Genomic DNA, 17,835 nt, shown 5'->3' with positions numbered 1-17,835 from the left:
GCTTGACTCTGCGGCTACTGTTTGCGCCCCTGCCCCCGGGTCATTTTCCCATTGCTCCCTATGCACTTCCTTCACCAGAAAGAACTAGATGTGTTCACTGGGGTCGAAGTCATTTATTGAGCACTGGCTGTGTACAGTGAGCTATTCTGCACCTGCTGGGTGAGCGGCCTCCAGTGGGAAGTCCTGGGGAAAGGTTGCTGCTCTTCCTGGCTAGCCCGCGCCTTCCTGGCCCACAGGTCAGCTTCCAACCTTGGACACCAACACGTAGGTGGGGTGGAGAGCGGCTGGGAAGCCTTCAGTCAAGGTGTGACTTTTCTTCCCTTGAGACCACTTATTTCCCGTGTCTAGCTCATGACCACCCATCTGCGTCAGGAGGTAGATATGTGCCGTGCTCCAGATAGGCCCTAGGGAAAGAAATGCACATCCTATGGGAGATTTGGGACAGTTGCTGGCGAGATGAACGGGTTTCTTGTTGCAGACAGTGTGGGCACTTTGTGTCTGCATGTTGGGTACAGAGATGTAGGTGGGGTGACTTTTGGTGCCAAGAATATGGTTGTCTGGTTAATGAAAGGAAGCCCATGGCACTGCAGATAAAAATCAGAGTCCCTCCTTTGGGCCATTCTCAGTCTGGGAGCAGGATACAACCTTTGCATCTATCTGCCCAGACTCCTGGTGATGCCCTGCAGGACGCTGGACTGGGCTGGACCCTGCCTTTCCCGTGGCTTTGTCCATGCCGTGTTCTTCTCGGCCTGTGCTGCACCTCACCTCTGCCTGATGTCCCTGCTATGCCACCTGTCTGTCATCCCATCTCTGTTCACCCCTCCACGTCTCCTAAATTATCTGCCCGCCGGAGCTAGTTCACACCAGCCCCTCCCTCGTCATCAGCAGCCTCTGATGGTCCTTGCGGCCTTTCTCAGCTGGGCAGGTCGCTCTGTGGAGAGCAGAGCGCAGCTCTGGAACTCTGTGCCTCCTGACTCCGTGTTCCACAGCGGAGTCTCATCTTGCAACCCACAGACGCTGGTGTGGCAGCTTGCCCAGCGCCTAGGGGCTTCACGTAGGACATCAAACCTGGGGTTTTCCCCTGAATCCCCATTCTATAGGGGAAACCAAGTCTTGGAAGCTCTGTGTGAGTGACATGTAACTGGCCAGTGCATTCTGACTGTGTTATGTGCAGGCAAGTTGCTAAGCCTCTCTGAGCCTCAGCTTCCAGCTTTATACCGTGAGACCCACAATGCTCATTAAAAAGCGTCTTCTGTGCTGGAGAGATGGCTTAGTGGTTCAAGTGCTTGCCTGTGAAGCCTAAGGACCCCAGTTCAAGGCTCGATTCCCCAGGACCCATGTTAGCCAGATGCACAAGGGGGCGCACGCGTCTGGAGTTCGTTTGCCGAGGCTGGAGGCCCTGGCATGCCCATTCTCTCTCTCTCTCCCTCTCTCCCTCCTTCTCTCTGTGTCACTCTCAAATAAATAAATAAAAATAAACAAAAAAAAATTAAAAAAAGAAAGAAAGAAAAGCGTCTTCCCGGGCCAGAGGAAGTAAGCAAGGAGAGAGATCTCACTGAGTAACGCCTCACCCCATGTGATCCAAACCAACCAGTGTCTTCCCATCTCCTTTTCCCTGTTGGCTCAGAGAACCTTGACGTGCCAACAACTGGATAGAAAACCTGATGCTTGCTGCCCCAGATGTGGCATGAGGACTGCTAGTTTCTGGGGTCACCTACCCAGGGTAGAAGGACGTTGTGGCCTGGAGACTTCCACCCACCACCTAAGCGGGGTTACCCTCCCCCAACACCCAGTCAATGGAAGCTCTGAGTTCTTAGCCTAAGATGTGGCCCCATCTGTTCAGGGGCTCTAACGTCCCTCACTGCCTGGGATGCACCACACCCAGGCAAGTAACACCGAAGGAGCACTGCAGACAGTCTGGGGCAAAACAAGGCCACAGGATCTTGCCTTTGGGGGCACCCACCCTCATGGAGGAGAGGAGAAGGCGTCCCAGAGATCAGAGCCCATGGAGCACCATGAGGCAGCTACAAGTCACAGTTCCCCCCTTGGCCAGAGTGGGGGTGGGGGCTCAAGGACGTCCGCGGAGGTGGCCCGGCCCCCGAAACAACAGTGCCTCAGGAGCACCTAATCTGCACTCCGCATGCTGGGCCTGGAGCCATCGGCAGGCACCCTGTGCATTCAAGGGGCCTCTCAGGAGCAGGGTGTCTGCACCCGACCATGGCACCCCAGCGGAAGTTGGTCCAGTTTGGCCTTCCTCTCTTCTTGCTGTTGCTTCTATCTATGGTGTCTTTCCCAGCCCTGTGCAACAAGCCCATTCCTGGGTGGCACTTCATGACACAAATGAATGTCCCTTCTGAAAGGCCCGGCCCGGCCTGGCCGCCTCGGGGAACAGGTCTCTTCCTCTAACTGCTGCAACACTGTGGCCAGTGAGGCCAGTCCTCACTGGCTGGCCGGGGAGTAGCCTGGAATCGCCTTTTACCTCCATGGCCCGCGTTCAAATAGGGCTTTGCAGAGGAAATGTTTTGCTGGCCCACCTGCCCTGTGCTGATTTGGTGAACAGGACGCGCAGCTCTTGGCCCGTCTGGATCCCTGTGCTTCGAGAGACCTCAGTGTCTCCACCTGTAGCTTGGGAATGAGGTCAGGTCAGCTGACTGCTCTCTGACCTCTCAGTTGTGGGTGATGTTTGTCTTGAGTTGGGAACGAGGGCAGCCAGCGGTGGCAGCTGCGTGAACAGGCTGCAGGACAGCCGGGCAAGAGGCTTAGTGGGGCGCTGGTCTTGCTTCTCTGCTAATGGAGCTTCCGGTAAGAGGCAGATCTTTGACCCTCAGGAGGCAGTGGCTGGGGTGCCAGTGAGGGGACAGCTTGAGTGAAGGCCTTTGGCTCCTTGGGATTCACAAAGGGCTGTCATAAACCGAGGAGCTTGGTCACAGGGGAAGACAGAGAGAGGACCCTTGAGAGGACCCTTCAGGGTGTAATTAGTGTACTTCCAACATCCACTTGAACCTCCGCTTCGTCTTGGCAATTTACTGCCAAAACAGTCTGATGCATGTGGACTTAAATCTGATCCAGCAAAAAAGAAAGAAAGAAAGAAAGAAAGAAAGAAAGAAAGGAAGGAAGGAAGGAAGGAAGGAAGGAAGGAAGGAAGGAAGGAAGGAAGGAAGGAAGGAAGGAAGGAAAAGGTAAGGGAGGGGAAGCAGAGGATTGTTATTTTTTATTTGTGAAATTACATTTCCCAGCCGTGAGGCTGAGTCACAGCGTTCGGAGGTTCGAGTTTCTTGTTTGGATGAATTTTTCTCCCAGGGGCTGGGGCAGTGCTGCCCTATCTGAGCTGAGTATTCAACATGAGCGTGTGGGGGCAGGGGCACTCTCCTGATGTGAGACAGGGTCTGCTGGTGAAGACACAGAGAGACCCTACAGTTGGCACCCCAAGGCCACTGGGGCAGAGGCTACTGCCTGAGCTCCCCCGGCCGGGAACCTGGCAGAAGCAGGTCAGGCCAGGAAGGGGGGGGGCGGGAGTTACTGTCCAGTGGGTTTTCAGAGTCTCAGTTTGGCAAGGTGGAAGGTTCTGGAGGTGGATGGTGGTGATGGTTGCGCAAGCATGGGAATGTACTTAGTGCCACTGAACCGCCCACTTTAAAAATCATTAAAATGGTAACTGGTAATGGATATTGGACCTCATACCAAAATAAGCCCTTGGTCCCAAGCAGCTACTGCGGTGGGTCCGAGGTTGGGCCCAGAAAACTGTTTGTATGACTTACAAGTTTCCCAGGTTATTCAATACAAGCTTGGACACACTTGTTGAATCTGTAAAATGGGGAGTGACTCATCGGGTTGTGGTGAGGACGAGCTATGTTAATAAGCATGCAGTTCTCAGGGTTTTGGCCTGTCATCTTGGTCACCTCATCTGACTTCCATCGGAGCTGTCCCAAATATCCCAGAGGTGGCAGAGGTGGCCTCCGCTTCTCAAGGGATCCACTCTGCCCTGAGCTCATCTAAGAGCTGGAGAGTTGGCCCAGACTTCATGCAGGCTAGCACAGGAGATTTGCTCCTCTGGGGCATATTGAATTTCGTGGTAGACCAGGGGGTGGCAAAACAGTCACCAGTACCCATGAGGCTCCTTCCCACATCATTGCAGGAAGCTAGCTTGCTGGGCTGGGGCTGCTCTGGGCATGACAGCTGTGTGTCCTTCCACATCCCAGGTTCTATACAAGGGAGCCCAAAGAGGGAAATGACTGAACCAAGGTCACACTACAAGATGGCTGAGGTTCCATCTCACCTGGATGGTGAGGGCTGGGTCTTCTAGGAGGCAAGTGTTAAAAATAGAAACATCAGGGGCTGTAGAGATGGCTTAGTGGTTAAGGCACTTGCCTATAAAACCTAAGGACCTAGGTTCAATTCCCCAATACCCATGTAAGCCAGATGCACATGGTGGCATATGTATATGGAGTTTGTTTGCAGTGGCTAGAGACTCTGGTGTGACCATTCTCTCTCTCTATCTGCCTCTTCCTGTCTGTCAAATACATAAAAATATGTTTGTTTATTTACTTGCAAGCAGAAAGAAACAGAGACACAGAGAGAAAGAGAATGGGTATGCCCGGGCCTCCAGGCATTGCAATCAAACTCCAGGTGCATGTGCCACTTTGTGCTTCTGGCTTTACGTGGGTACCAGGGAATCAAACCCAGGCCACTAGGCTTTGCAGGCAAACACTTTAACCATCGAGCCATGTCTCCAGCCCAAAAATATTTAAAAAAACAAATGGAAACATGAGGGTGGAAGCTGTTCTGCTTGGGATAAGAGAGGGTGGACCCTATGTCCTGGGCTCCGCTCTTAGCGCTTCTCTCCTTCCTACACTGAGGAAACCCCAAGGACTGACCATCTCCCCACAGTGCCCTTGTCTGCCATCTTTGCTCTCTTTTCCTCATCAGACTGAGCATTCCTAAAAACAAGGCCTTTTCTCTCAGACCGAAGGCATCCCCAAAGCCATAGTGTATTACTCTTGCCATTCTTGGACACCTGCGTTGGAGTCAGGGCACCCCAAGCATTGTGCCCAGGTTTACTGTTCACCTTCCTGGGGAAGCTACCTTTTTCCAGCCTAGGCTTTTTCTTAGAAAGAGGGGGGGCCCATGGCTATTCCTTGCCAGCCCCGCTGCAGGCCCCACCTTTACTAAATTCCAGCGTGCCCTGCCGCCTGGAGCCCGTGATGTCTATAAATAGAGGCTGTATACACGAGGAGGGCCTGCGCCACGTCTGCTCTGGAGCTCAGCGGGATGTCTGGTTCCTGTCATGTGGAGTCAGGAGAGGTGGCCACCTCTCTCTCTCTCTCTCTCTGTGTGTGTCTCTCTTGGCTCTCAGAGAGATGGCCCAAGCTTTTGGGGCTCCTCTTTGAACCACACTGCAAGCTTCTATGTGTCTTCCTTTTAAAATGGGGAAACAGAGTCAGCAATGACTTTCCTGATGGCGTTTCACCGGTTAGTGGCAGAACCCCACATCTCACAATGCCTTCTAACTTGCTGCTGTGTGTCAAGAAAAACTCCTGGGACTGGGCTCTGGCTCTGGGGCAGAGTGCTTTCCTGGCTCTTGCAAAGCCCCCGAGTAATGGTAATGACAGCCAGGCATGAGTCTTTACCCTCATGGAAAGGAGGTGGCTTTCATTGCTCCCATGGTAAAGGCTGGGCCCCCACCCCCAGCCGGGACCCAACTCCCAGCTAGAGTTAGGATCTGCAGTTGGGCTCTGAGGGCAGCTGAAGGCTCCATGGGATTTTATGCACTGGGGCTGGGGAGGGGCTCGTGGAAGGCCCCCTTTGCCGCAGCCGGGACCTGCCTCTGTCCCCGCAGGCGCTGAGCAGCGGCGTGTACAAGAGCGCCTCGCCCTACGGCTCCCTCAACAACATCGCCGACGGCCTCAGCTCCCTCACTGAGCACTTCTCAGAGCTGACGCTCGCCTCCGAGGCCAGGAAGCCCGGCAAGCGGCCCCCGCCCAACTACCTGTGCCACTTGTGCTTCAACAAGGGGCATTACATCAAGGACTGCCCCCAGGTAAGGTGGCTCGCTGACTGGCACGGGTGCTGGGATGTGAGTAGACGACACTCATGGCCAGCCTCCCTCTGCCACTGGGCAGTGAGGCCAGGCTGGCCCCGGGCTAGGTGGGCGCAGGGCCACTGGAGCCCAGGCTGCTTGCTCAGCAGTCTGAGGGAGGATTCTGGACCCAAACCGGGCCCCCCACGTGAGGCTCTGGGCCTTCAGGTCCCACCAGTTGTTCTTGCAGGGTGGGTCCCATTGTGGAGGGGCAGCCCGGGGCCAGCATACTCCTCATGACTCCCTGGAGGCCCCATCTGCTCATACACTCACTGGGAAGGAATGCAGGCTGCGGGCCAGGAATCCAGATGTGCGCCCCCTCCCTCAGACCCACCTCTGCCTCATCCTCCTCCCGTAGCAAGGAGGGGTGGGGGTCTGGCCCATTTGTGCTCCAGGATAGGTATGTTCCCACTCCCTCCTCCCCCCTCTCTCTCTCTTTTAAATTGTTTTTGGCTGTTATCTTTATTTATTTATTTATTTGAGAGCGACAGACAGAGAGAGAAAGAGGCAGATAGAGAGAGGGAGAGAGAATGGGCGCACCAGCGCCTCTAGCCAATGCAAACGAACTCCAGACGCATGCGTCCCCTTGTGCATCTGGCTAACGTGGGTCCTGGGGAATCGAGCCTTGAACCGAGGTCCTTAGGCTTCACAGGCAAATACTTAACCGCTAAGCCATCGCTCCAGTCCTCCCCTCTCTGTTAACCTGTGCGGGACGGGTCAGAAGGTTGGGGTGCTTAAGGCAGCCCTACTCTCTCCCTGGTGTCTTCACACATGATGTGGTCGGGCTGCTGTGGCCTGTCCCACTCCAAGGAAGACCCCCAACTCCCAGAAAGACATGAGATCCCGGTGAGAGAAGGGAGCAGCTGTGTAAGGGCAGTATGAGTCTATCGGCAATGCTTCCCCCCACCCACACTGTTTTTTTTTTTTCTTTTTCATGTTTTCCAGTTTTTGTATATTATGGTGCTGGTTTTATTTTATATATGTAATGGAAATGGAATCCTGGCAACTGCGAGAAGCCACGCAGTGTTACCCTCCAGATGTTAGAAGCTGGAGCGGGGCTGGGTGGGGCCAGGTTCAGGGCCCTGAGCTCAGTACTCCTCGCTTCCTAGGCTCGTCTTCAGAAAGGGCCGTGCTGAGCTTTCAGGCTGAAAGTATGGCCAAGACCCAGCCGTAACAGTGGCTCCTGAGAGCTTGATAGAAAGACAGAATCCTGGGCTCCGTCCAGACCTGGATGCTGTGATGTGTGCTCCTCCTCAACCTGAACTCTGCAGGGTGGGAGCTCACTACCAGCATACCCTTCATACCCTGCGCCCCAGATGTTGTTTCCCCGCCATGGGTACAGTAAGCAGGAAGAGGTCCTTGGCTGAGCTCCACTACACCCCCAGGGTGGGACAAGAGCCAAGGGGAGCTAAGGGTCTGAGTGGTTCTCCAAGTTGACTCATGGCCAACCAGCTGGCAGCCGCTCAAACCCTCCCCAGCTGAGCACTCTTGCACCCAGTGGTCCAAGATACCCCAGGAGCTTCCCTCTCCAGCCTCTTGTGCGTGACCTGTGAAATGGGCAAGTAGGGCTGAGCTCGAATGAGGACAGGACGGGCCTTGTGGCACATGGACTCTGACAGCATTGCATGCAGTGCTTGTGACCACCTGTGTGTACAGAGGCCATGCTCAGCAAGGCGGGACAGGTGCACTGAGTTAACCGAGCTGGTCAATGGAGGAGCTAAGATTTATTTTTGTTGTTTTCACTTTTTTTTTTTAGTATTTAATTTACATTTTATTATGGTGAGGTATGTTTCTCCTAGCCCTAGTTTATTAAGGGATTTTGTTGTTGATGTGGGTTTTTCGAGGTAGGGTCTCACTCTAGTCTAGGCTGACCTAGAACTCACCGTGTAGTCTCAGTGGCTTTGAACTCATGGCGATCCACCTACCTCTGCTTCCCAAGTGCTGGGATTAAAGGCATGCACCACCACACCCAGCTATTAAGGGATTTTTAAAGATTTTTATTTTTATTTATTCATTGGAGGGGGTGGAAGATAGAGAGAATGGGTATGCCAGGGCCTCTAGCCACTGCAAGCAAACTCCAGAAGCATGTGGCTTGTGCATCTGGCTTATGGGGGTCCTGGGGAATCGAACCTGGGTCCTTTGGCTTTGCAGGCAAGCGCCTTAACCGTAAAACCATCTCACCAGCCCTGTTCAGGGATTTTTTAAATTAATTATGGACATACTCAGTAGGTAAATAGCACATGTTGGTACCATCTTTACCCTCATCCCTGCCCCCCTTCAAAGGGACCCTGATTGTTGGGGATGCCAGTTGTCCCCATGGGGATTGTGGGTCATGCATTGTGGGGGTAGCCATCAGTTGTGGGGAAGAGGCAATGTCTCTGTGCATAATGTCCCAACTTGTGCCCTCTTCTGTGAAATTCTCTGACCCACGTTGGGTTTGTTTTAGGTCTATTTCTGTCATGGGCTCTTAGGAGCCTCTGGATCTCTGGTTTGGTAGGAGTTGAGTGTCCTTGGTGTCCATCTCCTTCACCCTGGATTTATTTCTTAATAGTTTTTCTTCTTTATCTATCTATTTATTTGCAAGCAGAAAGAGAAAGAATGAATGAAAATAAATGAATGAGAATGGGCATGCCAGAGCCTCTTGTCTCTCTAACCAACTCCACTTTGTGCATCTGGATTTATGTGGGAACTGCAGAATTGAACCTGGGCCTTGTATACAAGTGCCTTTTTTTTTTTTTAAGAGAGATCAAGAACGAGAGAGAGAGAGAGAGAGAGAGAGAGAGAGAGAGAGAGAATTGTCACACCAGGGCCTCAGCCACTGAAATTGAACTCCAGACACTTGTGCCACGTAGTGGGCATGTGTGACCTTGTGCTTGCCTTACTTTTGTGCATCTGGCTAACATGGGATCTGGAGAGTTGAACATGAGTCCTTAGGCTTCACAGACAAGCACCTTAGCCACTAAGCCATCTCCTCAACACAGAGCTGGGATTTTTAACTCAGCCAGGCCAGAGACTTCTAAGTGCTGGTCCCTCCTGCTTTCCAACCCACAGCTAACCCTGGCCTTCACTGATACAGACCATCATCTCTTTGTGGGAGGAGTGGCCCCTTTGAAGTAGAAGACTGCATTGAGGGGTGCAGGATAAGGGCATGGCGCCTTCCTGAAAAACCAGGCCATCTCCAGCTTAGATCCCTGTGCTCTGTGGAGTCTGTGTGAGCTTGAACTGGCTGAAGCCTCTCATCCTGGTCCCTACCCAAACTTGGTGATGTCTCTGGGATTCCTATAGAGCCCCTGTCTGCTTCAGTGATAGAGCCAGAGGTAGAATGGGGTGGACAGGAGCAGTGACCAGCACATGGGCTCTGTGACAGGAGCTAGGAACAGTATGTGGCCATGATCAACACACAGGAAGTGCTTGGTAAACAGGAAGTGCTTGGTAAAGGTTGCCTAGCATGGCCCTTTCTCTTTGGCATCGCCATGAAGTGAGCAACCCACCAGCTCGGTACTGGGTTTTTTGGTGGATTGAAATTTTTTTTAATATTTAATAATTAGGAAGATCAATTAAAAATGATATAAATAATCACAAAAATCCGTGCAAGCTTTTCGAGGATATGGTGATTGACACCACTTATGTACACCAGCAAATTGATGGTATCATCTTGGCATCTGGAGCTGATGGAACGGAACCCTAAAATCCAGACTCAGACTCATCTGTGTTGCACACTATTTCAGTCAGGTTCATATTAGTGGCAGAAATCACCTAACCAAGAGCAACTTTGGGGCAAAAGGGTTTATTTTGGCTAACAGATGTGAGGGGTAGCCCCATGATGGCAGGGGAAAAGATGGCATGAGCAGAGGGCGGACATCACCCTCTGGTCAGCATCAGGTGGACACTAGCAAGAGGAGAGTGCGCCAGGGGTTGGGATGTAATGGGATGCTGTCTCCTCAGCTGTGGGAACAGGTGCTGAGCCACACTCTTCCCCGCCCCCTCACTGTCCAATCCCTGTGCCAGCTTGAGGCTTCCCCAGCCCAGTAGGTGCACAAGGCTTCCTGAAGGGAAGAAAGGAATGAGAAAGATTTTTATTAACCATGGAAGAGACCTGTGTTTCAAAGGAAGTGTCATAGAAGAGACCAACATAGGTAATAAGTAAGCCAAGCACGGTGGCACATGTCTATCACCCCAGCACTTGGGAGGCTGAAACAAGAGGATTCCTAACATGCTTAAAATCAGCCTGGGCTACGTTGTGAGCTGAAAAATCAGCCTCAGCCACACAGTGAGGCCTTGTTTCAAAACAAAACAACAAAAAAGTGGAATATGTAAATATATGATGCTTTTTAAAAAAATTTTGGTAACAGCTTGAATGAGACATAGTTCACTCACCATGTCATTTGCCAATTTAAACAGTGCAGCTCAGTGATTTTTGGTACGCTCAAAGGCTTGCACAACAATTACCACAATCAGATGTAGAATTTTTTTTTGTCAACTGAAAAGAAGAACTTGCCTCTTGCTCTTCCTTCCCCTGTACCAGCTTATCTGCTTTCTTTCTCTCGATGCGCCTGCCCTGGGCATCCCCTTGCGGCGGAATCATGTAGCCAGAGTGGCCTTGTGACTGGTTCTTTCACTGAGCGCAGTCTCGCGTTCATTCATGCCGTGCATGTATCCGTTTCCATGGAAGTGTTCTGTCAGGTTTTGTCTCCTGGAAGAGGTCATGAAGTCTTCATAATTTTTCTTCAGATGTTCAGTAGATCTCACCTCCAGACCATCTGAGATGAGCCTGGGTTTTCCTGGGGAGTAGATTTTTTTTTTTAACCATTTTATTTATTAGAGATAGGGAGAAAAATGAGTTTGGATCCACCAAGACTCTTGCTACTGCACACAGACTCCAGACACGTGCACTACTCTGTGCATCTGGCTTTACGTGGGTACTAGGGAATTGAACCCCAGCCAACAGGCTTTGCAAGAAAGTGCCTTTTAACTACTAAGCCATCTCCTAGGCCTAGGGTAGAGTTGAACAGTTCAGTCTCTTGTTCTGTATTATTTTGATTATTTATTTCTTCTTGACTCCATGGCTATCATTTGTATATTTCTAGGAATTTCTCTGTTTCATCTAAATCAGGCATACCCAACCTTTTGACACTGGGACATGGTTGTTGTCATCTACAAAAGTCCTGTGTGTGGTTTTACACACGCCTGATAGAATTTACCTGATGTATGGGCATACGATTTTTATAGTATTCTCTTGTAACTTTTTTTGTTTATTTTTGTTTATTTATTTGAGAGTGACAGACAGAGAAAGAGGCAGAGAGAGAGAGAGAGAGAGAGAGAGAGAGGAGAAAGAGAGAGAGAATGGGCACACCAGGGCCTCTAGCCACTGCAAACAAACTCCAGATGCATGTGCACCCCCTTGTGCATCTGGCTAACGTGGGTCCTGGGGAATCGAACCTCGAACCAGGGTCCTTAGGCTTCACAGGGAAGCGCTTAACCACTAAGCCATCTCTCCAGCCCTCTTGTAACTTTTTTTTTTTTTTAATTTCAGTAGGTTCAATAATAATGTCACTCTTTTTTTTTTTTTTTTTTTTGTTTTTTTTTTGTTTTTCGAGGTAGGGTCTCACTCTGGCTCAGGCTGACCTGGAATTCACTATGTAGTCTCAGGGTGGCCTCGAACTCTTGGCGATCCTCCTACCTCTGCCTCCCGAGTGCTGGGATTAAAGGCGTGCGCCACCACGCCCAGCAATAATGTCACTCTTTCATTTCTGATTCTTACAGTTTGAGTCTTCTTTTTCTTGGAGTGAAGGGTTTGCCAGCTATGGTGAAGTTTTCATAGAACCAACATTTGGTTAAGCTGATTTTCTCTGTCATTTTTCTATTTCGTTTCATTACATTCCACTGATTTTTTTAATTTTGGTGTATACATAACATAAAAAGTACCATCTTTAAAAGTTTTTAAATTATTCTTACTATTTATTTGTGTGTGAGTATGTGGGTGCAGGTGTGTATGTTCCACAACACACACACACTTGTGGAGGTCAGATGTCAGTCGGCACCTGTCCGCCTCATCTGAGTCAGGGTTTACTTGCTGTAGATCCTCAGTCTGCTGTTCTTTGCTGTGATGACCACTAGCTGCTGGAAAATTCTCCCGCCTCCACCTCCCATCTTGGGTCAACATCAGCCTCTGTGCATCAGCCTCCGCATCCGCACCAACATCACCAGCATGCTGGCATTACCGAATCCTGCCACAGTTGATGGCTTCTTACACGGGGTCTGGGGTTGAACTTGGTGACTCCATCTTGCTTGGAAGGACTTTGTCCACCAAATCACCTACCTGGCTCCAAATTTGCCATCTTAACCTTTCGTTCATTCTTCCTTCCTTCCCTCCTTATTAATTTTTTAAAGATAGGGTCTTGCTGTATAGTCTAGTCTGGCCTCAAACACTCTATCTCCCTCACCAGCTCCCCAGGGGCTGATATTACAGGTTTACGCCACCATGCCTGACATCAACTTCATCGTTATTTTGAGGGGTGTGTGAGTGTTTCATGTATGCGTCCAGGTGTGCTCATACCACAGCACATGTATGAAGGTCAGGGGACAAGAATGTCAGTCCTCACCTTCCATCTCATTTGAGGAGGGGTCTCTCAGGGGTCACCGGCTAGGCGGCCCACATACTCGTGATGGATTCTCCCATCTCTGCCTCCCCTCTCACTGGAGATGTGCTGGGATTAGAAATGCCCAGCTTTGGACATCAGCTCCAGGAATCTCAATTCACTCCTACTCATCTCCAGAACCCTTTTTTTTTTTTTTAAATCTGGTGGTGTGGTTTGAATAGAAGATGTCCCCACAGGCCCATGTGTTTGGTTACTTAGTCCCCAGCTAGTGACACTGTTTGGGAAAGTTGTGGAATCCTTAGGAGGTGGAGCCTTGCGGGAGGAGGTGGGTTATTGGAGGAGCACCTTGTTAGGTTTTATAGGTTGGCCCCACTTCCTGCTCATCCTCTTGAGTCTTGACCGTGGCTGCAATGTGACCAATCAGGCCTCCTGCTTCTGCTGCCACACTTTCCCTGCCACGAAGGGATGTGTCCCCTCAAAACTGTAAGCAAGAGTAAATCCTTTCCTTCTATAAGTTGCTTCCTGTCAGGCATCTAGGAACCTGAGCCCATTTTTAAAAAAAAATCATTCTTCAGGCTGGAGAGATGGCTCAGCGGTTAAGGTGCTTGTCTGCAAAGCCTAAGGACTCTGATTCGATTCCCCAGTACCCACGTAAGTCAGATGCCCAGGGTGGCGCCATGTGTGTGGAGTTCCTTTGCAGCAGCTGGAGACCTTGATGTGCCCATTCTGTTGTCTCTATCTGCCTGCTTCTCTCAAGTAAGTAAATAAAATATTTAGAAAACAAATCACTCCACCACTCCAGCAACCACTGCTCTACTCCCTATCTCTGTGAACACGTGGCTTCTTCAGGTGTCTTCTGGGAATAGAAAGCTTTGCCTTGTTGTGACTAGTGTATTTCACTTCACATAACATCCTCGTGGCTCATCTGTGTTGTAGCATAGCTTGGCACTTGTATTGGTTTTAAGCCGGAATACTATTCCACTATGTATCCGTCATCCATCCATCAATGGCCACCCAGGCTGTATCCACCTTAGTACTATTCTGAATCGGCAAGTAATCTGCTGTGAAGAGAAGGGCTTCTCAGCATCTCTGCAAGGCCTGTGCTCAGTTCTCCATTCTGAACTTTATCGTTCCCTCCCAGGAGCTTGCACGAGTTTGTTTTCAGTCCTTAGTCCTGCTTCTTGAGATGGAAGATCAATGCTCGTTCACTGACTAATCCATTTTCCTTTTGTTGTTAGTACTCATTTGCTTTTGGGTTTTTTGTTTATTTTTATTTTTGAGTGAGATCAGGACAGATAGAGAGGATGGGCATGCCAGGACTTCCAGCTGCTGCAAATGAACTTACACGGGTTCTAGAGAATCGAACCTGGGTCCTTCAGCCTTTCAGGCAAGTGCCTTAACCTTTAAGCCATCACTCCAGCCTTGTTTTGTTTTCTTGAGGTAGGGCCTTGCTCTAGCCCAGGCTGGCATGGAATTCACTATGTGGTCTCAGGGTGGCCTCAAACTCATAGTATCCTCCTAACTCAGCCTCCCAAGTGCTGGGATTAAAGGTATGTGTCACCACGCCCAGCCTGTTGTTTTGAGAGAGAGTCTCTGTGAAGGCCAGGCTGGCCTCCAGCTTGTTATCCTTCCGCCTCAGCTTCATGAGTAGTGAGTGACAGGTGTGCACACCATACCCAGCCACGTCTTCCTTTGGGTTCTGTTTGGTTTTGGGTTTTTGAGACAGGGTTGTTTGGAACGTAGCCTGGTTTAGAACTTGCTTGTCTCCAGGGCTGCTCTTGAACTCTTGATCCTCCTGTCTCCACCTCCCTAGTGATGATATTACAGGAGTATACCACACCTAGCATTATAGCTTCCATCTGTTTATTTATTGCTTGTCTGTGTGTGTTCGTGTGCATGTGTATATGTATGTGTGTGCCAGGGTATCTTGCCACTATACACAAACGCTGGTGGCATGTGCCACCTTGTGCCTAGCTTTATTTGGGTGCTGGGGAAACCAATCCAAGCTGACAGGCTTTGCATGTAAGCACCTGTAACCATCCGCCCAGCTTCTTTTAAAAAAAAATCGTCCCCCTCTCTCTCTCTCCATGTGTGTTACAAAGCTCCCACGAAGAGACTAGAGGACAACTTCCTGTGTTGGTCCTTGCTTGAGGCAGGATCACGTTTTGTCACTCACCACTGTGGTTGCCAGGCTCACTGGCAGGACAGCCTGGCTCTGCCTCCTTTTTTGCCATAGGTGAGCTGAGATTACAGGCACATGCTACCACGTCCGGCTTCTGTGGCTTTTAGGTGGGTTCTGGGGATCCACACTGTGGTCATCACAGTGGTGTAGCAAGCACTTTACCTACTGAGCGATCTCCCCAGCCCCCACATCTTCCTTTACAAAAAATATTTATTTATTTGCAAGCAGAGAGAGAGACAGAGAGAGAGGAAGAATGGTGCACTAGGGCCTTTAGCCACTGAAAACAAACTCTAGATGCATGCACCACTTTTTGCATCTGGCTTTACGTTGATGCTGGGGAATCGAATCTGGGTGGTTAGGCTTTGCAGGCAAATGCCTTAACCACTGAGCCATCTTTCCAGCCTACATCTTCCTTTATTTTTTTTTTAAGTGAAGATGTTTACAGCTATGACTCTCCTTGTAAGCCACATCCGTAAGTTTTTGGGTGCAGTGTCTTTATTTTCATGTGTCACAGACTGGTTTTTTTTTTTTATGTTTCTTATGATTTCCCTTTTGACTCACTGGAGTGTGTTGTTCAATAGCCACATATTTGTGAGTTTTCCAAGTGTCTGAACGATTTTGACTTGATTCCATTATGCTCAGTGAACATGCTCCGTACTGTCTCACCCTTTCTCAATATACTGTGGTTGCTCTGCGGAGCTCAGCGCGGGGCCTGGAGACCGGCGCCCGCTCGGAGCTTGCTGCGGGGCAGAGCGCTCTGCAGACATCTGCTGCCTCACAGCTCTCTTATGTCTTCCACTGCCTTGTTGACTTCCACTCAGGTCTTCAGTCCATTGTTTGAAATGGGGATATTGATGTCTCCAACTGCTATTGTCGAATCGCCCCCTTTTCTTCAATCCTGTTCATTTTCTTTTCCTCCATGTGTCTTCATGTTCCGTTATTACCTGTATGATGCTTGGTTTTCAACAACCTGACAGGACCTAGAATCACCTAGGAAAGGAGTCTCTGGATGGGGGGGATTATCTCCACTAGGTTAATTGAGGTGGGAAGACCCTGCCTCAACTGTGGGAGGCACCATTCCATGGCCTGAGATCATAGACTGATAAAACAGCTAGGGTTGGCTGGGCGCCAGCATGCATCACTCTCTTTCCTGATTGTGGGTACAGTGTGACCAGCTGCTTCCAGCTCCTGCCACCACGCCTGCCCTGCCACACGGAACACAGTCCCTGAACCGTGAGCAGAAATAAACCCTTCCTCCCTTGACCTTGTCTTTGCCAGGTATTTTGTACCAGCCATGAGAAAGGTAACTAATAAGGTGTGTCTGTTTCTAATTGTTAAACCTTTGGATGAACTGACTCTTTCGCCATTATAAAGCAACCTTTGTTTTAACTCTAGTAACACTTGCTGTTGTGGTTTTAAAATCCATTTGGGGGCTGTGGATGTAGCTCAGTGGTAGAGTCCTTTCCTAGCACACAACTGGCCCTAGGTTCATTCTCAAGCAACACACACAAAAAATACGAACAAGGGGGCTGGAGAGATGGCTTAGTGGTTAAGGCACTTGCCTGCAAAGTCTAAGGACCCATGTTTGACTCCCCAGAATCCACATAAGCCAGATACACATGGTGGTGCATGCCTCTGGAGCTTGTTTGCAATGACTAGAGGTCTGGGTGCACCCATTCTTCCCCACCCGTCTTTCTGTCTTGCTCTCTCTCTAATAAATAAGTAATGCAAATGAAAACAAACCATGAGGTCTTATCTTGCTAATTGGTAGTATGTTTGGCTTTCTAATGGCGGCTCACTATGAGATGTCTCTTTCCCCGTGTTCTTACTTTTTTTTTTTTTACTGTTTTGTTTTGTTTCCAGGCAGGGTGTCACTTTAGCCCAGGCTGACCTGAAACTCATCCTGTAGCTTCAGGCTGGCCTTGAACTTATGGTTATCCTTCCTTCTACCTCTGCTTTCCAAGTGCTGGGGCTAAAGACATGTGCCACCATACCCAGCTCCATCCTTTTACTTTTGATCTGTATATTTGAATCTGAAGCGAGTCTCTTGTGGAGGTGTACAGTCGTATCATAGATGTTTTGTTGTTTTTTTTATATCCGAACTGAAAATCATTGCATTTTGACTGGCTTCTATAATCCATTCACATTTAGTGTATTATTGGTGGAGTTCATTTGCACCTATCACTTTTAATTTTTATTTTCTCAATTATTTGTCTATTTGCAACTACACTTCATTGGTGTTTTTGTTGTGTTTTGTGTGTGTGTGTGTGCATGCACATGCGTGTGAGTGTGTGTTTAGAGTGTGTATGGCGCAGCATGCGTGACATGATGTGTGTGGTGTGTGCGTGTTTGTCACACGCACACACACACACACACACACATGCAGAGGCCAGGGGAGAACTTCAGGAACCCTCCTTCATCACTTATCTGCACACTTATGTCATTGAGACAGGCTCTCTCTCAAACTAGAGTTGTCATTTTTGGTCAGCAAGTCCCCACCATTCTCTAGTCTCTGCCCTCGGCAAGGCTGGGGTTACAGATGTGTGTGGCCACGCCCAGCTTTAAATAGAGGTGCTGAAGAATGGGCAGTCTCGGGTGGGGGGGCCTTCATGCTTACATAGGAAGCACTGTTAACCTGCTGAGCCATCTCCTCAGGCCCCCACCTATGCTTCACTCATACCGCTTCCCTTTGCATTCATTCTTTCATGATGCTTCTGCCATGTTGTGTCATCTCTATTAGCTGTGTCTGGACTCACCTTACACAGCTGAACTTAGCACTGAGACACTTGACATCTTAACTGACCAGCAGGCTGCTCCTGCATAGCTGGGTGCCCCTGGCTTTGGTCCTGTGGTATACTGTGCTCGGTCTAGCTGAAGCTCTGCATTTACCCTAATTGGAGCCTGCAAAGGTGAAACTGATGGGGTATATTGATTAGAGCTGCTGGGATGAATTGATTAAAGTTTCTCCTCAGATTTGG

The 17,835-nt window shown here is 49.8% G+C and overlaps 1 protein-coding gene across 1 annotated transcript in view; it reads left to right on the top strand.

Annotated features, from left to right (window-relative positions):
- The window catches only part of Zcchc24 (zinc finger CCHC-type containing 24), a 66,192-nt gene that overhangs the window by 7,246 nt on the left and 41,111 nt on the right, over positions 1–17,835 (top strand). The window contains exon 2 of the mRNA XM_004657995.2: positions 5,837–6,037. Coding sequence (XP_004658052.2) covers positions 5,837–6,037 — 201 coding nt within the window. The remainder of the gene's footprint in view (positions 1–5,836; positions 6,038–17,835) is intronic.

This window comes from Jaculus jaculus, chromosome 18 (assembly GCF_020740685.1).
Source record: "Jaculus jaculus isolate mJacJac1 chromosome 18, mJacJac1.mat.Y.cur, whole genome shotgun sequence".
NCBI classification, from domain to species: domain Eukaryota; kingdom Metazoa; phylum Chordata; class Mammalia; order Rodentia; family Dipodidae; genus Jaculus; species Jaculus jaculus.
This window is presented reverse-complemented; position numbering and strand designations above follow the sequence as displayed.